The 24,633-nt window shown below is 31.7% G+C and overlaps 2 protein-coding genes across 2 annotated transcripts; both read left to right on the top strand.

Moving 5' to 3' along the window:
• The first annotated feature begins 13,722 nt into the window (after positions 1-13,722).
• Positions 13,723-16,410, top strand: LOC134236645 (uncharacterized). Its single transcript, XM_062718818.1, has 3 exons — positions 13,723-13,837; positions 15,867-15,993; positions 16,105-16,410. The coding sequence occupies exons 1-3, from the start codon at positions 13,800-13,802 to the stop codon at positions 16,309-16,311; spliced, it is 372 nt and encodes a 123-aa protein (XP_062574802.1). The 5' UTR covers positions 13,723-13,799; the 3' UTR covers positions 16,312-16,410.
• Positions 16,411-20,013: 3,603 nt separating this feature from the next.
• Positions 20,014-24,590, top strand: LOC134236644 (chloride anion exchanger-like). The gene is made up of 2 exons (XM_062718817.1): positions 20,014-20,316; positions 24,437-24,590. Exons 1-2 carry the CDS (start codon positions 20,040-20,042, stop codon positions 24,562-24,564), a joined length of 405 nt encoding a protein of 134 aa, XP_062574801.1. The 5' UTR covers positions 20,014-20,039; the 3' UTR covers positions 24,565-24,590.
• Positions 24,591-24,633: the final 43 nt, after the last annotated feature.

The following is a 24,633-nucleotide window of genomic DNA, read 5'->3' as shown; positions in this document are numbered from 1 at the left end:
CTTATTTAGTTTATTTAATGCCTAGGAGCAGAGAAGAAGATTTTCAAAGAATTTATGCATTTTCACTATATAATCTATTTAGCCCCGCCCTAGCACTAGAACCCCTGACCCCAGGGCCATGAATTTCACAATTTTGGTAGAAGACTCAATGTTCATTACAATCATGCAAACAGTTTGATGTCCAGGAGTAAAGAAGAAGATTTTTAAAGATTGCACTAATTTTGGTGGTTTTGGCCCCACCCCTGAAGCTCCAGGGGAGCAGGGACCATGAAATTCACAATTTTTGTTCCCCTTTACCCATAGATGCTTTGTGCCAAATTTGGTTGAAATTGGTGCAGTGGTTTCAGAGAAGAAGCTGAAAATGTTCAAATGTTAACACACGACGCACGACGCACGACACACGACACACGACGACGGACGAAAACGGATAGCAATAGGTCACCTGAGTTTACTCAGGTGACCTAAAAAGTTGCTGATACCAGGATAACAATAGTCTTTTATAAAACCAATATTTCGTTTATTCTAGGTCGAAACGTCTTTAGAATATCAAATGCTGAATCTTTGTACACATTGTTTCAAAATTATTTAGATTAAGAAATTATCTTTGTCTTGATATTAAATCTGGATGCAAACGACATCTTAATTTAAGACTGCGAGATACACTTTCCAGGTGAATACTAATTAATACAGAGAAATTAAATTCCTGAATAGTTTTTAACAAAATTCAAAGTGAAGAGAAGGTACTTAATTATTAGACAAAAAGGAGAGGATAATATTCTATGCTGACAAAAAAATGTACACTTTATTACAGAATGTGACAAAGGCAAAGAACTCACATCTCTATGTTGGTATGACACTAGTGAATGGAATTGAATTATACGAGTTATACCTCCTATTTTTTTAATCTATTCCTTCACAATGCAGTCTGGGATGTCCTTCAGTACCTCCGACAAGGACAACGACCTGAGTCCACTCGCGGAAGGCTGTGCAGAGAAATTCGGGGGAGGCTGGTGTTTAAGGTCATACGCAACGCAGTTTGCACTTTATTGTGTTCTTCCTTGGAGTTGAAGAGTTCCACTAAAGGAAGGACCTGTGAACAATATTTTCATTGTCTAAATAGGGATTTGTAAATCTCTTCTAAAACAATTTTTGATGACAAAAAAATACGGAATTTATGTTTTGCATTTTCCTTTGAATAATGTAAAAAATTTCAAATTTTAATATCTTTTCAAAATACCTAGAAACGCATGCTGATTTTTTGTTTAAAAAGATGCAATGGTATTATAAGTTTAAATTTAGAATATCTTGAAAAATTATCAGTAGGTAAGGTACCTTGCGTATGCCCTTAAATCTTTGCCATCAGGCCTTCCTGAATCGAGTCTGGTCGTCATCGAGCTGGATTAGACCGTGGTATCCTGTAATTATTACTGGAGAAGATGTGAAGAGTACAATGATGCTCATCAAGCATCATTGACTACATCATGTGGAATTATTTTTCTGTGTAATCAGCAATTTGATTAGCTCAAACTAGAGCGCGTGATCAAATGTAAAAAGTCTTAAAAATTGGTTTAAAATTCAAATTTCATTCAAACTTGAGCAGATAAATTTCACTGTCCAAGGAGCGATTTTGATAAACCATATTGATTGAAGGATTATAGATTTTTTTTATTCTCATATGTTGGTAAGGTTTTTTATTGCACTTCTAATATAAAGTGAAACCAAGAGTGCTAAACCTTTTCGTCTATCAATCCGTCTAAAACTTTTTTCAGTTGACTCCATACGCAAGAGAAAGCTCTACGTATGAACAATTTCTTAAAAGAGCTGAAAAAGTTGATGAAACAAGAATATCAAGTTTTTGGTCGATACAATGACCTTGTAAGCAAGTACAGCTTCTTTTTTTTGAGTCAAATGCTGACTGACGTTTTAATGCTCATGTCTTATGACCTACTTAGCAAAAATTACCAATCATTGGGTCGTACTTTGGTTGATATGTCTCATACCAATTGTTAAGCTTTTATTTTTTAAACTGGATTTCCCTGCTCAATGATCCGTCTACTTGTTCAATTTATTGGGCATACGGTGGGAATGACATGACTGGAAATGCTATTTCCTCCTAATCACCTGATCCCACCTATGGGATTTTCCAGGGGTCCCTGTTTTATACTCTCTCCAGAAATTTGCAGATGAAATATACGGAAATAACGAACAGTATTCAAGACAATACAAAATAGGAGCAGAATAAACACAGACCTCCAAAACATCAGAGGTGGGAACAGTTGCCATGGAGGAGTAAGCATCCCCTGCCGACCGGTCACACCCGCCATGTGCTCCTTGTCATCAGCGGAAAATAACGGAAATATCAGTCGTCAATTCAGTGTATAAATAATGGACTAACAATAAGTATGAAAAACGTCAGTCAGTATTCGACTCAATGAAAAACTGTATTTGCTGACAAGGTCATTTTATCGACTACTTAACTTTCGAAATAATGACTTTAAACGGGACTGCTGATATTCTTCTTTTATCAACACTGTTCGTTATCCCTATAGTTTATCACTCTTCGCCTAGTTATTTATTCTGTGTACTCAATATTTCTGTTCTGTACTTAAAATCGAGATTGTAAGCAATTTTCTGTAGGAATCTTTTGTTAAATCCAACTTTCTAAATACCTTATGAATGACTTTCTTGACTTTGTCTCCTTGATTTATGAGATTATTTTGAGCAGCAGCTTATTTCCGCATTACTATACGGGAAAACTTTTTCATCTTTTCAAATAAAAAAATGAATAGCAAAACTAACAAGCATTCTGAGAGTATTGCATTAGAAATAATAGTCCCCTACCGGCAAGTGTAATCTGTTTCCCATTAAAAGTTTAAAAGGTTGTAATTCCCTCAAAAATCACTGAAGTGGAACGGAATCCAAATATAATCTGTAAGTCATCAAAATACACTCACATACCAAATATCAACTCAATATCTTCAAGCTTTTAGAAAAAGGTGTTGAAAACAATTTTTTTTTTAATTCGTAGTTCCCTCCAAGATGAAGCGGAACGAAATTCAGACTTGATCTGTAACTCATCAAGATACACTTTCATACCAAAAATCAGTTGGCAGATTTGGCAGTCTCTGTGATGTCTTTGATTTCAACTTCACTTGGATATATCAAGTCTACATATAACTAGAAGTAACTCTATTGTTAATTGATAAAACGTTGTCGGTTGCCTCCTGTGGATTTTTCCAAATTAAAGTTTCTTTCATGATAAAAAATCTCAAAAACCGGAAAAAATATTTATAAGGTTTTTATCATCATTTTTTATATTATGAAGACTGCTATTGATATAGAGTTGGATTTGATTAATTGATTGATCGCATGTTGATAAGCGTCCATATCTGCAATGTGTATATATATAGAGATGTCACAAATATACATTTACCGATTAAGGGATTAAAATTTAGACTTAAACACGGCATTCGAGGCCATTGAGGAATGATTGTTCTAAATCTTGTCTGCGCCTACCGTGATATAGACCGCGGTAGTGTTTGTTACAACCACTTTGAAAAAATAAGCACGCTGAAAAAAAAAAACAATCAAAGTGCGTTAAATTTGGGGCCAAGTTTTTGCACTTTGAAACAGAAATATTTCTTTCATGGCGTTAATATTGACCATATTAACGCACTTTTAAAAAAAATGTGCGTGGCTTGGTCAATATTCATGATAATATTTGATATGTTGAAGAGTTATATGAAACTGGTTGGATAACTTTTCTGTGATGACATCACTTCAGGATCTGAGATAAAGGCATTTGAAGAGTTTTAAAAGTTCTCATGTTATAAAAGAGGAATGGGTCTTTCAGATATGATAGGGGAATGTTTTGTTTTTTTATTTTTACAGTTTGCTATCGTTGTTTGATCAGCTATATGATTCACGAGCCTCCTTTCTTTAATATAAGAGGGTGCGTTTTTTAAAGAATGTTTATCTTTATTTTAAATTTTTTTATATCAAATTTATTGATAGAAAGTATATCAATATCATACCAGTTACGTATATGCATATATTTGAGTAGAAAAGATAAAGAGTTTGGTCCAAGGACCTTCTACCTGTGTTGATCTCGTTCTCATTGAAGCTTTTCAAAGAAATACAATTAAATAATACTGTCTTTTACTAAAATCTAAGTTTAGAATTATTGATTTATACATTTTTTCATAGTGCATTAAGTGTCTCCATGGCAAAAATGATGATGTACACACTTACCGCACTTTATTCCGAAGTGTGTTAATTTTGTTTCAATTTTAAAAACTTTCATAATTTAGCTTGATATATCAAGCATGAGTTTAAAAAATAAGAACATTTTTTTTTATGTTTTTAGCATTGCGAGTAACATTTTTAAACACAATCATTTCATTTCTTGAAAGTATTCTCTCATACTTTTAAATAAATAATTTCAATTTAATATTTGAAAATATATTCTTGAAGTGTTTTTCGCCTTTTTAAAAGAGGCATATTATATCTGTTTGTACATGTACTTACTGATACTTTTTAAAGACTAGAGGTACCATCCTGTGACAATCATTCACTACCATAATTACATAAGTACCAAAGAGTCCGTAACAAGCATAGAAAAGTTTGATTTCCTCCTTAAAAGGAAAACGTTCGAAAAATAACTTTATATTAAACTTCCGTATTCGCCACAAAATATTTTTTATGTTTATCGGGAGAACAATGAGATTTGACTATCATTTTTTTATATGTAAGTATTAATTCCAATGTATTTGTTCAGAATTTCAGTTAATAAAGTTACCAATATTCTAAGTAAAATTAGCATATTATCGAGGTTGAATTGTGTTGTTAACATCAGTATATATTTGAAAAATATATATCATAACTCATAAAATATATTTTCGAAACCTTAAATCAATAATTACCTATCCCAAAAATACCTAATAAGAAAAAAAGATCAAATTTCAATGTAATCATCGGTATGACAAAGTTTTAAAATCGCTAGAGTAAGTGGGGATTTTATAATAGTGTTTGTTTTAGGTACAACATACTGATAGTAATAACTCATATCCCTTTCTTACAGTTCTTTTGATTTTCAAGGGAAATGGAGGTGAATCTAATGGGTATGTTACTAGCGATCATGTTTATTTTAATTTTTTTCTATTTTGAGAAAGCATTTATTACTATGGGATAAGAGATCGTTCAATTTGTTTTTATTAACAGCATTTCTAGATAATCCATATTTTGATCATCTTTTAGACAATCAAAAAGCTAAATTATGAGGAAGAATATAATCATGAAGAATATTATTTTTTGTCAAATTCATTAACCTTGCATTGAAACTCTAAAATACTAGTAGGCAATTTATACCGATTAATAATAGTAATTTGTAAAACTTATGTGAAATCTGCTCAATTCAATTTCAATATATTCCATAATCACTATAGAAATTATAACGAATACGAGTAATATATTAAGAAGAAGGTATGGTTTTAGCTTTATCGTGCCCTAAAAATTTAATGCTTTCAAAAAAGTTTTGAAATTGGCTTAAATTTTATATAAGTCGAGTTTATGACTGTGATAGATCAGAAAAGAAAATGACATAAAGGAATACCATTCTGGAAATATGACGTCATTAATTTGATGCATTTCTCTACTTTAAACGGAAAAAGCCTGAAAATGACTCATTTCAAGGGTAATTTTTTCTTCAGAAAATAGTGTCCACAGCCGTCGCCCAGTTTACTTTTTGGATATGTTGTACAACATTCAATGAAAATTCACATATCTGAAAATCTTTGTGGGCGATGCCTGTGGACATACTTATTCAAAAGAAAAATCTACTGAAATGGGTGTCTTCTGCCACTTTTTAAGAAAATACGGGAAAATGCACATGTTTATGACGTCACAATTAGCATTTATAAATGCATGGCGGAAACATAATTTGTAGGATTTTTCTGCATGGAATTTCAATGATTCAGAAAACATGAATTTTCATCTTTTATTAAAGTTTCACATTTAAGAAAAAACACAGGTCAAGATGTGTATTGAAATCATACATTGCTCTTTCATTTAAAGAGGCAAAGCCTGAAGATTAGAAAAACTTGTCAAAACTTTTTGAACAAATTAAAATAAAAGTGTTAGAATTTAGGTGTTCTTCAACCTCATACATTTTAAAAAATAAATGATAGACATTTATTTTAAAACGTCACAGTTACATTTTCCTGTATTCTCCCAGTTTTCTAACAAAGTAAAAAAGGCTGTAGAATAAAAGTAATCACATGCATAAGGCACACAGGGCAGAATTTGAGAAAAAATATTTGTATAAAAGAAATAACTGGGAAAAAATTAAATCTTATACGGAATAATTATTATGATTTGTATTATATGATACTGTAAATCACACAGTCTTACATATTATTTATTGAGTAATGCACAAAAAATATCGGATCCAAAATTTATTTGCCGTTAATTTTTAAAATTTGTGACTACTTTACGTTCAATTGACTTTCTTCAAAATGTGGACTACGCTCTAGATCGTAACAGCTTTGTAGATATCTACCTTAGCAGGAGCTTAGTCTATTAAACACACTATGTGAAATACTTGTAACCCTTTTTTATCTCTATGCTTAGAGCATATCATTCAAGACTTGCTCTCCACAGAGCTACGTTGTCGGTAAAGTCATGTACGAAATCCTGCATGATAATAATGTTGGTGCCTTGTCATACGTGTTCTACCATCACTGTCCCCATTGTCTTGCATTGTCATATTTATGCCAAACTTAGAAGTTTTATACATCAAATATGGAATGCAATATTTGATTGAAGTCGACAATATACCAGGTATTTGTAAAAATGAAAATATGACCACTACTGAAAGAACAATAGCTTATATATCATTTATTAAAACATTTTTGTGACGTCATCTTTTGTTGAACCTGGTTCAATAAATTTGTTATTGTCCTGCACCCCGTCCAATAAGTTACCTGTAGGTGTCCAGTAAGATTCAACTTATTGGACAGGTACAGGTAACGTTAATATGAGAACAAAGGGCGAGGCAAATAAGTAAACTGCACTTAAAAGGCAATGACAAATCAAACAATTTAATATGAACAATGTAGAAAATTAGTAGCGTTAAATGTTAATAGTTCACAAAAAATCCTATTGAAAATGGCACAAATAATCCAGTGAATTGAATGTCTCAGATTCATTATTGTAGACGCATCCGTGGCTCCGATCATAAATTTCCTAAATTCAATGCTATATAATAGATTCATTTCACAATGATTGATCCACAAAAAATATACAGAATCCAATGGACACAAAAGATGAATGAGAAGCATGTGTTTTTTTTACACAAAACCTTGGGTTTTTTTGTTTATTGAAAATTTGAAATATCCATTTTCCCGCATTTAGCACACAATTTAGCTCACGAAATTCCAATGGAATCTGTAATTTCGTCCGGTGATATATGTCCATTTGTCCACCTAGTCCTGCGTCGGTTTGAGCGAGTATCTGTCGTTGTTTTAAGGAGTGGCTGGAGTAAAATTCTTCCCAGTTCGAAACCTGCACACAAAAGAGAAAGTGTTGCATTTTTAAAAAAAAAATACATCAGAAATAAACTCCTAATTTCATAGAAAATGCTTAAACGGTTGTTTGAGTAAAATCCTTCAAATCCTATTGCTTTACAAAAATTACCTGTTTCTTGCAAATTCCGAAACATAAGAATATATATCCGGATTTCACAGTAAAAACTTGAACTGAGGCATCTTGGTGTAATCGATAAATGGCATCATCAAAACACCCGATTCTGAATGTCTTTTTTTTCAAAATTAAAATGTACGTCGTCATCCGTGGTCGTTGCGTTGTAAAATGAATAAATTGTAAAGAATTTAGTAACGCATGCGTAGTATAGTATATATAAAAAATGTCGCAATGCGGATAAATAAGACTAAACAAAGTTTATGTTCATATTTATCGATATAAAAAATTTGTTTTTACAATAGCCCCAAAACTATATGAGGTATGAAGTTAAACCTTTTACAGTTTATCAATTTTTCATTCATTAACAGATAGAAAGTATCATTTGATAAAAAAAATACTTGGAAAAAATAGTAATTGAGAAAAATTCTTCATAAAAATGCATATATTTTCAAAAAATACACCTAATTAATTCCATGCTCTTAGTAAAAACCATTATTGCAGAAACAAAATGTGTTTATCAATGAAGGGCAAGTTGGACTTAGATAGTCTCTGGAAAGTTGTTTTCCCTGTTTATTTTGTCCAAATGTAAAGACTTGAAAGTGAAAGTACATTGCAAATGGCGGGTTCTAAAGGGGTCTTGTCTTTATACATGTCATGCTTTCAATAACAGCCTTTCAGAGACCATTCACGTCCAACTTGCCCTTCAATGATAAACATATATTATTTCTGCAATGATGGTCTTTACAAAAAGGACAGAATAAAGCAGGTGCATTTTTTTTAAATATGCACATTTTCTGATATAATTTTTCTCTCCAAAAAATCTTTTTTAAAATATTTGTTATCAAGTGATACTTTCTATATATTAATCAATGATATATTTATAAACTGTAAATGTTTTGACTTTATACCAGACATAGTTTTGGAGCTATTGCAAAAATAGTTTTTTAGACATGTTGACCTTTGACGAAACCTTAAGTAAGTTATAAGCCTCAAACTGACCATTATGTCAGATATTAGACTCTCCTCGGCGCTAACGCGCCTAAGGTCGTCTAATATCTGATATAATGGACAGTTTTCGGCTTATAACCATCACTTATTGTACGTTATGTGTAAATTATAAATGTTCATCAAATACAACAGAAGATCATATCAAAATTACAATGTTCTCCCTTTTCACAAACATTCAAGGTTTGTGTCATGTTTTTTTCCTAACAATTGGTCATTCATTATATAGAAAACTGTGCTTAATGGATGGGATTGCATTTGCTGTCACATACAGAAATTGTCACCAACTAAACAACAGCACTTTAAGTAAGTTTCTTATTAATGAGGCTATCTTTGTCAAGAATTCTTTTTTCAGTGTTAGTAATCGAAACAATTACTTATAAGCATGTAAAAGTATTTAAATAGATACAAATATTTATGTCCGTTTCTATTCATTGGTATAGTTCCACTATAATTTTAACCATTTAAACAATTTCATTCATGCATTTCCTTTATTATTATGATAAGTTTTAATTTCATGTTCTATTTCGCTTTAGACTATCCCCTTGGATGTGAGAATAATTGAAAATGTAGCATTTTTATTTATCTATAAAATCATACATAATTTAAAAATTCTATATCTATAAAATATATTTGCTCAAAGTACGGATATATATTTATAGGGCAAGTACGGAAATACAGAGAGGAAGAATGCTCTACACCATGTTTCTTTGAACTTGAATATACTGGATCTAACTATCAAAACCATTATTGTATCGTACGACATTTTGTTGTACAGTTCATGACTGGTAGATTACCTATGGCACACAACCAGGAACTTTGTAAGCGCAATGATGTTAGGAACACATGCAATTTAAAGCTGATCTGTAACAAATCATACGTAAAAGGTAAAATAAAATACAAATACCTGACCTATTTTAAAACAATAAATTAAGGAAACATTGAACATACGAGGGTTGTCCGTAAAGTTCGTGGACAAGCTTAGAATTAAATAAAAGTTGCGTCATTGATATATATCATTAGCATATTTCTAATCTTTTACTAAATGTGAATTGAAAAATGTAAAATCTTATTAAATTTCAAATGTTTATTTTCAATTATGGCTTCATAATTAGACTCGGAATGGAGACCAGGAGCACTGCAAAATTTTAATTAAAAAAATTTGTATCTCTTTATAAATTTCTTTTGTATTTTATAAAATTCTGCGGAAATCTGGATGATCTTTACATTATGAGGTTGACAAAAGCTATCACATCAAACATGCAAAATCTGAACGTTCAAAGTTGTAAAATGGCTGAGCAATCAAAGTTCGAACTTATTAAGACGGATCGGAATTGTTCCAAAAAAGGGACGTTTTCGGAATAGGTGGAGCAGTGAGCAGTGATAAAATTCTGCGTAGACATCGGATAAACACCTACAGAGACCAATACATTTTGTAAACAATCGGAAAAACATAGTAAAAGAAGCCGTACATTAGTATTCAAGTGGCATATAATATTTTCGGACGGAAGGAACAGTTTATAGAATTACATGCGCAAAGGAAAACCAAAATTTCGAGATTGCAGTGCCGTAAAAATGACTTTCATAACGTGACTTTACCGTATTTTCTCAAATAGAATCGTTTTTACGCGGACAGAGGTTGAATGATTACAGAAAATGAGACAGGCATTGTTGAATATTATTGTACGTGTGAACCTGAACATTTTGTGCACATATTTATGAGTGGTTCAAGCGACATAAGAAATGTACCGAGTTAAACGGTGACTATGTTGAGAAAAGTTACATGTACTCGTTATGCATTTGACGTCGGGTAAAGTCAAGAATTTTCATTTTAGTGCTCCGGGTATGAGTGTATGTCTTTTTTTAATCTAATAAAAATATAACTATTTGTGATTTGTTTTTTTTTGAAAACTTGCATGTTTATAAAATGATACATGAATTTAATGAAAATAATAGTTTCATATATTTTATCAATGTTTATCAGTAATTATCAATGTTGTCCACGAACTTTACGGACAACCCTCATATGTTCGATATAAAATCAATCAAACATTTTATAAAGTAAATACAAAAACCCGTTTTTCATTATCAGAATTCGTCTAAAGCATAATTTTAATCAGTCATCAAACTTAAAATACTTAAAATATACTTTACTATGTTTACTTATTTCAAATTATCCTAGACAGGTTTCAAAGTACTTGTATTTTTCATTCATGCGAAGACAGTCCGTTATGTTCAGAAAATAAAAATGTATTTCAATGTCATTTTCATTTACCAATAATCCTTATAACAGACACTACCAATCTTACCATAAAAAATGCATCGATATATATTTATCACAATTATGTTTATTTTTCATGCACTTTTTTTTCTCTTAACGTTGTGCTCTTTATTTTTCTTTATATATTGTATTTCAATTTTGTGTTTAAAGTGGCATATAGGCCCGATGGGCCGGTTGTTGACTGTTATTTTATACAGTCTGTAAACAAAAGAATATAATTATGTACACATGTCACTACAAATAAATAAATTACGCACTTACTTATACTGTAAAAAGATAATAACGTCCGTGGCCGATTTTCTCAGATGGCATAAATAATTTTCATGAAACTTTACGGCTATATATTATTTCCATTGGCACAGTAGTAATTGACTTTTGAGAGAAGCGCAGGCTTTCATGCACAGTCGACGGCTTACCTGCGTTATTTATGAAAGAAGGCAAGGAATCGAAGATCTTTCAGAAAACCTTAATATTGGCATAAATATTGTGTTAGGGCCAGTAACATTATTTACCGGTATGCCATCAACACAGGAGAGGATCGGAGACAGAATAAAATTAATTTACTCTTTTGTGAGGGTAGTATCTTCTTTCTTTCTCATTTTCTGAAAGAAAAAAACAAGTAACACATAGATATTGTCAATCAGAAACTCAAGTATCTTTTAGATGTCAACTTCAGAGTACTTGTGCGTACAATCAGAATGTTTTAACAAAATAATTTTGCAATTGGCCAATGACAAGGTAAGTAAATTTACGAGTTCCAGTTTTATTGAAAAGCAGTTTTCAATGCTGTAAAAATATCTGGACTTTAATTTATCTTGGGAAATGGTTGTGTATAAAGCAGAAAAGTCGTCTGTTGATTTTAGTAAAATCTTGTGATTTCAATTTGATATAGAGTAATATAAGTTTTTAAAAAATTGAATCCGTTTTCCTACTGTTGTCATAAAAACCAAAAAGTGGAAATTGTATTTGTCATTTCATTTAATTATTTTTACTTGTTTATGTTTATAAAACTGCATAATGTTGATGTACAAGTGTCTCTCCAAGTTTGTGAGATTCAAAATTTCTAAAATGACTACTGTTGCAATGGAAACAAAAAAATATATCTATTTTTGAAGCTTCCCAATCTTTCTAGTGAGTGTTTACCAAGCTTTCATATTAGTACATGTTTCACACCTCGAACAAAGGATTTTTGCGTGTACCAAATCACTTGGTACACCCCAAGCCCAAGCTTCATGGTTGGATGACTCTGCCATTGTGTACATAATTATTGAGCAAATCATTACCAATGATAGGTCACAATTATGGACACAGGACAAGGTCACCAGACAATGAATAATAGACCCTGATGTGCTACATAGTCAAAAAAATCTACATAGTTACATAAATTTGTACACAATAAAAGATCCCTTTCTCTTCCCCTTTTCTTCCTGAATTATTCAACATTAGCCAAAGTTAAAACATGAAAACAAAATTATTGTAAAAAATCAAAAGTAAAAGAGAAAATTAAGAAATGTCTAGTAATTGATTGAATATTTAGGATTCACCATTGACATTGGTACTTTAATCAGAATTATCGCATTGAGAAGAGAGAGCAGTAAAATTTTACTTACTATTTAATTTATTCTTTTATTCCAATTAAACAGATATGGACTGATTGGGAAACAGCATAAAGTCTAAATATGATTGTTTTAAGAAGTTCAAATTCATTAAAACCGTCCTGTATTGCTCAAGTAGTGCACATGTATATCCAACTGTAAACCTTTCTTTTTTTCTGCTTTTCACTTTCTGTGGAATTCTTTGCTTTGAGGAGAAATTTATCGTGTGAAGCATGTACTAAGTATGTTGTTAAACTTTTCCCTCGCCATTCGATTTGGTCCCTCGCTTCGCTCGGCACCAAATCTCATGGTACTCGGGAAAAGTTTACCAATATATATTATTCTGTTCTTCTTTAAGTATACATACATAGTTTTTTACAGATTAGTACTGTATTCTGTGTATCCAGAGACCATATGCAGTTCCATTTGTCAAATTGTTAATTCTTCAATCTATTGAACATATCTTTTAAGTATTACAACCTCGAAATCTTCATATAACACAGTCGCCCCCGTAGTACAGTGGTTAGAACGTTCGCTCCAGAGTTGCGGTACAAGGACTTTAGCATTACATTGCGGGTTCAATGGGTCAAATCTGCAGCCTTCAAGCGACAAATGGTGGAGTCTTCATATGAGTAGAAAATTATCCAGAGGGATGTTAAACAACAATAAATCGATCAATCAAAACAGAGCTTTTTTTATTTCACCTTAAATTTCACTCGGCGACAGTAGATGCTTACTCCTCTATGACACTCGATTCCATTTCCGATGTTTTTAAAAAGGTCTCTCTGTTTTTCTGCTCCCCATTTGCGTTGTTTCAGTGAATTTTTCAGCTTGATTACATTAGTTATCGTCTTATTTCAGTGATTTTCAAGATGATACCTAAATTTAGTATAAAACATTGATTTTTAAAAAATCTCAACTATAATCTATAATAGATTTCATTTCCTTTTCTGGGGGAAATTTAATCAATCTTATATTTAGTATATGATAAACTGCTCTTTCTTGTAGACGAATCCACTGTTACGAACGACAAAGGTAATTTTCCTGGAAATTTATTCGAATGATTTGACACATTTTGAAGCAAAATAAATAAATAAAACGTATATTGTTAATTATTGTATTCTTATTTTATTCCAGACAATTCAGAAGACTTGAATTCAACAAAAGCCGTTTTTGGTGGTATAGCCATTGGCGTATTACTAACCGTAATAATAGTACTTATGATAAAGAAGAAAACGATTTGGAAACATTTTGATAGGTACAGTAAACATTTATTTCATTCAACTGTTTAATTGACTAAATTGACAAAATTCAGGGTAAATTCGAGTGCGGAGTTCTTTGTGCACCTTGTCAATACCTTGGGCCACGGTGGATATTTCGATTAATAGGGGATGCAACAAGGGAAGCTTACTCCTCCGCGCCACCTGGCTCCGGGGCAATAATACTGAGTTGAGTTTACTTTTGATCTAAATCTCACTTTTCCACTATTAATCCCTATTGAAAAAGTGAGATTGAGATTAAAATGAGATCGTCTCAGTTTTATGGCCCTGGAACCTGATCTCATTTCAGATGTTTTAAAATCTCTGTGTTTTTGTATTGTTCATGATTATTTTGATTTACCGTATTTATGACATTGATAACAGTTCGATATCTATACCTTTTACAATAGATGCCATGTCCTCTGATCGTTGCCTTTGCTGAAGATAAGTGTTTAAATCTGTAAAAAAGAAAAACTCAAAATCAAACAAAACAGGTTAAAAGCAAAGGGAACTTAGCATGAATGCTGCTCAACAGTCTAAAGCATAAAGGTCCCATGCTGTTTGACTTAAGAAAAGTCAATTGATGCTCTTAGAAAACAAATTAGCCACAATACGACGGTTAACTAATTCTGTTTGAAAACATTATCCACTTTTTGTAATAGGGGAATGCAATGATAAAAAAAAATCCTGATAGAGATCCTGAAACATTTACTGTACGGCGGAGTGACATTGGGAAATCAACATTGAATCATAATTATTATAGCACTGTATATATCATCAAACAATAAATAGAATTTTGATATATCAAACATAATGTTCAAAATATTGCAAATACAATACTTGGATTATCATCGTTTAAATTTTACACATTCTCATCAAATAAAGGAAACTATCAAATATAGACATCTTTATATATCTATCTCTCCCACAACAGTCATAAAAATAATCTGATTTACATCAATTTTCTTCTGTCAAATACATCATATTAATCTTGTTATCAATAATAAATTTCAAAATAAATTATCATAAAATAATTTAAATTTGTTTGTTTTCTAGCTTCTGATTGGTTGATATCCAAAATGGAACACAAATTATTTATGTATAAGCTGGTTTGCTACGGGAAGCCCCCCCCCCCCCCCCCCCCCCCCCCCCCCCCGATGCTGAATAATCTGTATCCATGCAATCCTCTCATTTTCAGTCTTCGGAATTCATGAAAAATTCCTGATTTAATAAATTTACCTTTAACTTCAAACCGTAATTCGATCTTACCACATTTAAAAAAACAACATGGCTGCTAGGCCTATGTATCAGTTTTTATCTCCCCACGCTTCCCATCACTTCCGTTACTAAGATAGTATTACTGAGCGGAAAATTTGAACTAATAAAAAGCAAAGAAATTTTACATCCCCGGTTGCTTAATTATTTATAAATAAATAACGCTTCGCAGATTATAAAAAGTAAACTGACCCAAACCAGGTTATACTCGATTAATTTGGCCAATAATTAGAGTCATTCCAAAAATAACGTCCCCTTAAATTATTCATTCACTTTAGTAAACGTAAATGAAAAAAAAAAAACTTTTGCATACTATATAATGATCATTTTTAATGTGAAAGGAATTAATATTAGTAATTAATGTAGAAAAGGAAATTTTAAGTTTCAAGACAAAGTCTTTGTGCATATATGTCTAGTTTTGTATGATCAGCGAAAGAACATAGAATGGTCAGAGTAAGCGAGAAAACTCTAAACAGCTAGGAAAAACCAATCGAATATAAACTTTCAAATCAATGAAAATCAAAATAGCAATGACCATTTCAAAATACCTGATCAATTACCAGTTTTAACCTTTCTAACGCAAAACTGACCAGGGCGTTCTCCCCAAGAAGTCTTTATAGAAATTCAACCGTATCCCTCAATTATGCCAATGAATTTTGCTTTGAATTGTTGTTCAACAATATATGAATAATTTAGAGACATTTACATTTACTCATGATACATATTGCAAGTCCATAAGCATATTTTTTACAGAAAAGGGAAGGTGAACGGTGCTACAAATACTTTATACAGAGTCGGTTCCGTGGCTAATGAACTACCTGGTGGAGAGACAAAAATATACAATTCAATAGACGAATATGAATATGCAGAACCCTTAAACGTGAGAGTAATGTGTTTATTACGCAACATACTAAAGTGAGGTTATAAGAGCTTTATAAAATTTGATGAATGTAGCACCAACATGTTATCAATATTTTGAAACTCTTTCCAGAATACAGAAGTACCAGGAGAAGAGCAGAGGCCAGGTTTAGGAAAGAAGCCATATAGTCATCTCTTTGAAAATGAACAGAACACTTGTGAAAACTACAATGAATATGAATTTTCCAGTGATGATAATTATAAGAACCTAAAAAGATTAAGTGTAAATTCTGTTAAAAATATCGAAACTGAAGAGTATTTCACTTTGGAGAAAAAATAGATGGGGAAATTGATGTTCCTTTAGCATTTGTATATAATAGCACATTATGAAAAATAAATTGCACTATTGTTTATTTTAAAGCGATAGTATGGCTGCAAATCGTGTGCATTTTCACTCGAATTCCCGTGGGACGTGGAGACCGGTCCTTGGGGTGCGACCGTATAAACCGAGGTCCCGTGTCGCAGTAGGTGCTGGCATGAAAAAGATCCCTCCCTGCTCAATGGCCCTGAGTGCCTATCGAGTATAGTACAAAATTTGCATCTGTCCACCGGCAAGTGGTGGCGTCTCCATACGAGTGAAAAATTCTCGAGAGGGACGTTAAACAATATTCAATCAATCATTCAAATTAATCCAACATATCATTAAGGAATATTTAGATAAAAATTTGAAGTCGGCAGTAACTATTTCAAAACCACACATATTCTCTACTCATACAAAATTAACATAATTAGAATCTGCCAGAAAATCAAGTCATACATCTTTAGTTAGATCTGTTTTCTTGTACCACATGAATTCTAAAATGGCACGTGCCTACAGTGTAGGGTTTACAATTATAATGGAATATTAGGTAAAAGCAGTTCTCAAAAGCAAAATATCATTAACTCTCCAATAAATAAATAACCGTTTACATTTAAGTCTGCATTCAGAAGAATTTAACATAATTAAATATAAAATTAATGTTGACGTAGTGTATTGGGGTCCACGAGAGGAAAATTCGTTATTACGAGATCACTAACTCGTTATAACGAGTTACTAACTCGTATTAACGAGATAATTATCTCAGCCTATCCGGCTTTCTTGCACTTCAAATCGCAATAATTTTTATATATCATAGGTGCACTTTAATGTTGAGTTTACACTGATTCTTTTTCTTTGAAAGCCATGGAGGTACGAGAAATGATAGCATGTAACGTATGAAACTTGTAATTTTATGAAAGTGTATACATTTATATTTACATTTCCATTGTTTTTGTCCGAGATAAAATTACAAATTGTAAATGTACTTTATTTCCCCATCAATGTATTGGCGCGGTTCCAAAAAAAACACGTGCAGGGCGGAACAAACAGCTAGACAGAAGCAGGGCTTGAAGCACGTGGATTGGCGGAATCAAAGCATGTAAATATAAGGAACAAGAAACATATTGACGCAAGCGTCAAAAATCGGCCGCAAACCAATTAATTCTTTCATACAATAAATTAGAAACTGAATTCTTCTATTTATCTGTTAATTAATATATATCCCTGTGACATTAAACATTTGAATGCGACATCCCAGGATTTTCTTCAGTACATAATACATGTACATTGCTACAAATAAAATGTATTTAAGCAACTTACTCATAGCCCTCTGTGTCCCCGCACTCAGTAAGTTTATAAACGAACTCTCGCGGAAGTTTGATGTTTAAGTAGTTTTAACACTTAACCATTAAAACTAACGTTTAAACTTATCTAACTAGAGATAGTTTAACATTAAATAAAACGTAACAAGTTTTCAACTATGCGGGGCTCCTCGCTCGCTCAGAGGATGTTGAAACCCCCAACTCCCTCTAGATCCGCCACTACATTTCTTCTCTATCTTGTTTTGGTGTGACATGTGGACGGAAAAGGTTTGGCATGTTGTAAAACGCGCTTTATCCTTGTCTGTTGGAGAAAAATCTCCTAATATTCTGTCTGATAATAAATTAAGATTAAGTCATATTTTTGAAAAATTTCCGTATTAAAAGTACAATGTATATTTATATTTACACGTCAATTTAAATTATATATACAACAAATCCTGTTGAAGTAGAGAAAGTAAAGTTTGTTTAGACATGCATATAACGCGGTCCTTGCTTTAGACTATGCCCAACATGTGTGCTTATTTCTCCGCACTTCAGTTACGTCGGAGTTTGTCAATCAGGATTGGATGAAACATTTAACCCATTATTCATAAAATTTTAATTTTATGATTATTATGCGTTTTTATTTTACATTTAGACACTCTTTCTTAATATTCTATTACATGAATGTTAAATATTTTTTATTCAAATTGTTCTAACTCCGCAGAAACGCACGGTGACTTAAAACTTTCATATCATATAACCGACCGCCTCCTGGCGGCCGGTAATAACTGTCAGATTTTTCAATTTCATGACGATGATCAATCGATTGGCTTGCGTGATAATTTTATGCATAAACCCCTTCGGCGTTTATACAAATTATCACGCAACCCAATCGACTGATCACATCATGAAATCGAAAAATAAGACAGATATTCCTTAAATGAGTATAAAAAATTCAACAAGTCTGTTTTTGAAGAGAGCGCCGTACTGTGACTTTAGAGTATAACAAATAATAATGATTTAAATTAATATATGCTTTATGTACTATATTTTAGGACAACAAATTGTATGTAAAAGGTGAAGATAACTAACAGCGTATCTATTTGAATTCTAACTCGAGTTTGAAGTAGCCTCTCGTGTATGAAAAAAGTAATTAAAACCCGCAACTTCCTACCTTTCGACTTTATGGATATGGATTGCAATTTCCCATTGCATGTTCCCGATATTTTATTAACAAAAATCAACCAAATTCAAACATTTCCTTACTGAATATAATGACGGTTTTCAGTCTTGCGAATTATATTCTTGAAATCACTTATGCGTTTAGAAATAATTTAAAGAATTCAATATTATTACCCTGAATTTAAGATAACTATAAAGTAGCTGTAACGAGTAATCAAATAAAATTATTAACTAAAGTCAATATTCAGTATGTCCGAACGAAAATCGAACACCTGTTAACATCCTTAGTCTTTAGGTTTCGTCTTTTGTCTATGTTTATTGCCTTAATTTTTTGCTTTTCTATTTTGTGGGTTTCCCTTTATCCATGACAAAATATACTGAGCCCGAATCAGTTTTGTTCTAATTTAAAAAGTAAGACTGTGAGTTTGCAACAATGGTGCCCTCCTTGATATCTAACTTGAAGTAATTTCTACGAGTGTAGTACATTAGTTGATTTCCATAATGAATTATTGAGAACGTCAGGTTTTTCAGTGGATGCTTACCAACGGTCCAGTAGTCCACAAAGGGGCGAGAGGATTTTTGGAATGACAATATTTGCAAATAAACAGATACCTCTCAATTAATGTAGGATAATGTTATAATTGAAAAATATGGTGTGGAACGTTGAATTAATAAAAATCAGTTTGTTCATTTTTCAATTTTTCCATCTGGCTTCTCTCAAAATTTAAACAAGCAAATGAAAGTACAAAAAAATATATTTTAGTTGTTTTTTAAATATTTATTTTCAATTCAATTAACATGTCAAACTTAATTGATTGAAATATCTATATTATTATATTTCTAACACTTGTAATGTCCCCGTTCTAATGTTAACATTGGGACTACTGGGCGAGAACGGATGATAGGCCGTTGATTTTTATCATGATTAATGTCTATCAGGTACTTATCTCAATGTTGTAACGCTACTTTTTTACACCTAATCTTCAGAAAACAAGTAATTTAGTCTTGACAGATAAATAAATTGATGTGGTCAATTTTTGCATTATGCCTCCGGTGCTTTATCAAATGAAGCGCAAAACAAGCGATTTTAGAAACAAAATGTGCAGCACACAATGACAGAAAATAGTAAGACTTCAGTAGAGATCATGGTAGAAGCTTTTTACTTGTGATACTTTTGTTTGTTATAATTTTATAATTATGGATCCAGACGTCAGAAAAACCTTGATGGAACTTAACCGTCCACGTGGAAAATTCCGGACCCAAGTGCTAAAAAAATCTCAAGAAAAAGTCAGCAAAAATATAAAAACATTTAAATACACCCGAGTGTTGAATAAAATACGGGAAAACATCCCAAAATGCACGTGTACCAGAGAACTTTCCCGCGCTTTCTGTACAGAATTGTTTCCGTTTTGGGGAATTATGAAAAAATACAGCATTCGGAAATATCTTCTGGCAGATTTTGTAGCCGGTCTCACAGTAGGGATCATACATATTCCTCAAGGTAAGTCTTTAATGATTAACAATACTGGCTTCTTGTATTCTTTGTAATTTAAAATTAATTTAATAACCTGTAATTGATAATTTCTTCCATTCAGACATTTATCTCATCATATAATATGTTGACATAGAACCTTTACCATAGAACTTATTCATCGTACACATAAATTAAAACAAAAAAAAAATAACGAATTCTTTGAAGAAAAAAAACTTTAAATTAGTCAAATTTGAATGATATTTTCTTTTTGAAATTCAATCTAAGAAATGATAATTAATATAAAAAATGTATAAGAAAAGATGATTTGAAAACAAAAAAAACAACATTGTTTTAAACACTCAGAAGTCTGAGCATTACCTCATTATTTAGAGTTCAAATGAACCTGTATTTATCGTTTTCTGCGTAAAGAGAGATCAATCTTTCTCTCGGTTGACTTGTTTCGCTTCGTCAATCTTAACATTGCTGACTCGTATAATGAAGATTTTGTTGATTCCTAAGAAAAATGTAAGATAAAATTTTAATGTAAGTCTGTAAAATAAAAAAAATGTAATAATTAATTGTTAGAAAACAAATAAAGAAATCCGAGGATTAAAAATAAATGAATTTGTAAATGAATTCTTATGCTTGACTATTAATAGTATTCTTTTTTTAATTTGAAGAATTTAATTCATTGATTGTTGAATAAATTTAATGTAAGGATGTATTCACTATGACAAAAGAATTGACCTATAGGAGAGAACAATTTTCCGGAAAAAGTGACATTCAAAAATTAATCTTTATTTGTTGTTTTCTACCGTATATATGTCTAAATTTTTCAAATTTGTATTTTATACCTAAAATTTATAATTTACGACTTTACAATAAACCTCCAAAGTTGGCCGAAACACCATTTTGTCCATTAAATCGTTGATTATTGTATGAATTTTGGTCTAGAAGTCCTTCAGAACAGGTCTGCTCCTATATAAAATTGTGATATTTTGATAGGTTGGGATGTAAGGAATATTATAAGATAGATTTTTATAGGGGCACCCCTGTCCTAGGGTCGAAATTCACAAAAAACCTACAAAAATAAGAAAAGCTGATGTTGAATCTGCTTTAAATTTATACCTTTCATTCTTATAGTCAGACTAGCTCAGTTAATTGATATATATGTTGACTTTTACAACGTGGAAACATTCTTTTAAAAGTCGGGGGTTCGAATCCACCTGGTCCCACACTTTTAACGTTTTAAATCTCGCCTTTTCAAAGACTATTTTAATTCCTTTTTTTACAGACTTGTGTATTTTCCTTCAATTATCTATCCTTTATGCATGCCCATTCTTGATATAAGAAATACTAAATAGATTAAATCGTAACAATCCAATGTACAGTTGTCAGTCAGGCAGAACAAACCTCAGTATAAGCTCACTTTTTCCGAGGACAAAAATAACTTACTCTGTGGGTATATTCGATTAAGCGACACGAGTGACACGAGTCACTAGAGTTGTAAATAAAACAACCTATCTTCGACAGAAGTGATCAACCCGTGTTACGCGAGTATACTCCTCAGTTTACCTGGAGTAACAGGTGAAAGAAATGGCGGGGAGTGAAGTCGCATTGTTTTAAAATGCGAAAACTGTTTCTGCGTAAATTTGTCAGTGTTTGTATTAGAAATTTACAACGTCAATGAAAAAAGTCTGCATTATAATTTTTGATATCCCTCCCTTTTTTTAGTTTTAAGGTCAACCTGAACCTCTTAAATTTACGGCTATGTTATTATTGGCAGTTTTCAATTTTTTCTTAAAAAATAAAGTTTATCTTTTTTTTTTTTAAATCTGCCTATAATTATTGCCCGAACCTCTGGGGCCAGTTTTACAAAAGAACTTACGAATAGAACCAAAAACTTACGTTGATTATAAATTTTTGAAAATTAACCTTTTTGGAAATTGTTACCATAGAAACATTCTAAATTCTTTTCAAGAAGAATAAAATCGCAGAATCAATTTTGGTCTTAGATGTAAGTTCTTTTGTAAAACAGATCCCTTGATTACAAAAATGTCTAATAGATGCATATTGATTAACTAAATTTTTTTTGATAGATTTAACAATCGCAGCACAGATATCTCGTGTTAATTACCTTATGAAGTTAAATTATTATTATTAATAATTCAGTTTTAACATAAGTGCAGGATCAAATGTGAGAGCAATTTCAGTTACATGCATGTATTACAATGTTATCTTATAAATATGGAGGTCGGGTCCCCAGAACCAACCGGTTCTTTGTTTACAATAAATGTTATAAAAAATTTTACCGGGGGGGGGGGGGGATAAAGGCACGCAGCAACTGGTGGAAGTGCTCCCCACACTTTTTTTTCCAAACATCTCTTTCCTTTTAAAAAATCTTCATTGAAAGACCACCGATTGCTTCCTCCCCCTTTTTGTTACAGTAAAGCCAAGCAAGGCTGAAGTCGTATCGTATGAATAAAAATTTGGTACTGAAAGAAGTGGAACCTACATCCTCTTCCTCCAACTACCGGTAAATAGAAGTGTCTTTTTTTTTCTCTGGCTTGCCCCCCCCCCCCGCTTCAAAAACGATGGTACGTCACTATTATATTTCAATGTAAGTGTGTGGAGACATTCTTATTCTACTTTTTTATTTTAATAAGAGGAGGTATTGACTTGTTAAATAATATTGCAAGGATAAATAATCTGTAAAATATATGTTGTATCCACAGGCACCTGACGTTACATGTGTACTTATTTTTCGTTTAATAAAAAAGAATATACCCATACCTAATATATATTTAAAATTTTCATAAAAAGAAAAATAAGTAACGACAGGTTTCTGTGGTTGTATCTGCAAAAAATAAATTTTATTGAACAATTAATTTCAGCTTTGATGTCTTGTATTAAATTATCTGCTATTCTTTATTTGATAGTTGGATATTGTTTGTTAATCAATTGTTTGTCCTGTTCAAACCCAATATACAGGGAATATACTGTTTTCCCCGCCATATGTATACAAACACTAAACAACACGAGATGTTTTATTTAGATCACTAGAGTTCAATCAATGTGCATTCGCATATTTAACACTAGTGCGACACGGGTTGTCTTAATCGAATACACTCTGTGTTACTCAATACAGGTATTCTTTGCAGCATTGCCATTGAGCTGCAATTAATTTCACTTGTATATATTCCTTAGAATTTAATCACATTGACTTTGGCTACACTGTACTCCCTTGGATTTCATTTAGGCCTATATAATTTGCACACTTTAATGACATGTTTTATTATATCCACGGAAATATAGCCTAGACATAAAGAACAGAATTTCAGAGACAGTAGACATTACCATTATGCACAATGAGAAGTAAATACAAATATCAATTATTACATTTGGAGATAACAAACTCAGAAAATTAATGAAAGGGTTCCTTCTACCTCTACTCACTGAAATAAAGATTTAGGAAAAACATATTGTTATATGTATTCAGCCTAATGCCATTAATTGGAACGGAAATCGACAAGCTTTTTGTAGAGAAAAAAAACCAAGCCCGGTCCGATAGGTCAGATCCCTATGTATAATGAAGTGATCCTTTTAATATATTGTAAAATTAACACTTTTTAAAAATTTTTAAAAGTCAAATTTTTTCCTCTTTCTACAACGGTTTTACATATGTATATAATAAGTAGTATATCTCGGAGCTTACTAGTACATGTATCTTGAAACAATGCAAAAAAAGGAATTTAATCAGAAAAGCTTTACATCTAAGAAATAACACAAAATATAATGAAATATCGGTTTTTTATCTACATATCAATAATATATGTCACATTTATGATCTTAACCTGGAAATATTGTTGAGAAAGAAAATTATGCCTTTAGATTCTTATCAAAATTACTAGCATAATCTTTTATTCCCTTGTGGCTAGGTTAGAAAATATACAGAACCTTATTTCAATAATTAATGAAATGACAACATTTTTAATTTGATCTTTGGAGTAACTAATGAACAAATTTCTTTTGATCTTCCGTGCATGAGTTCTATCTATAAATGCATTAGTTTCTTATATTACGCACTCTCTCATTACTTAATTAAGTAAAATAAATGACTGTATATCGTTACTGTTCTCACTTCCAGGAATGGCCTACGGCCTGCTGACTAACCTACCCCCTGTTTACGGACTTTATACCAGCTTTTTCCCCGTCATCCTCTACTTCTTCTTCGGGTCTTCAAAGAAGGTGTCCCTTGGTAAGTTTCTCCAGTGATACATACAATTACATTATCATGATTTATACAATATTCATGATACTGTCATACTCATCTGGAAAAAAGCA

The sequence above is a fragment of the Saccostrea cucullata genome, unplaced genomic scaffold (genome assembly GCF_032062105.1).
Source record: "Saccostrea cucullata isolate Sc308-1 unplaced genomic scaffold, CSIRO_AGI_Scuc_v1 ctg3376, whole genome shotgun sequence".
Lineage (NCBI taxonomy): Eukaryota > Metazoa > Mollusca > Bivalvia > Ostreida > Ostreidae > Saccostrea > Saccostrea cuccullata.
This window is presented reverse-complemented; position numbering and strand designations above follow the sequence as displayed.

Bases quoted from the DNA above. Each gene is read 5' to 3' on its own strand.
- LOC134236645 (XM_062718818.1), top strand. From the start codon at position 13,800: ATGATAAAGAAGAAAACGATTTGGAAACATTTTGATAG. The intron at 13,838-15,866 runs GTACAGTAAACA...TATTTTTTACAG, and splicing joins ATTTGGAAACATTTTGATAG to AAAAGGGAAGGTGAACGGTG. The intron at 15,994-16,104 runs GTGAGAGTAATG...AACTCTTTCCAG, and splicing joins AATATGCAGAACCCTTAAAC to AATACAGAAGTACCAGGAGA.
- LOC134236644 (XM_062718817.1), top strand. From the start codon at position 20,040: ATGGAACTTAACCGTCCACGTGGAAAATTCCGGACCCAAGTGCTAAAA. The intron at 20,317-24,436 runs GTAAGTCTTTAA...TCTCACTTCCAG, and splicing joins GATCATACATATTCCTCAAG to GAATGGCCTACGGCCTGCTG.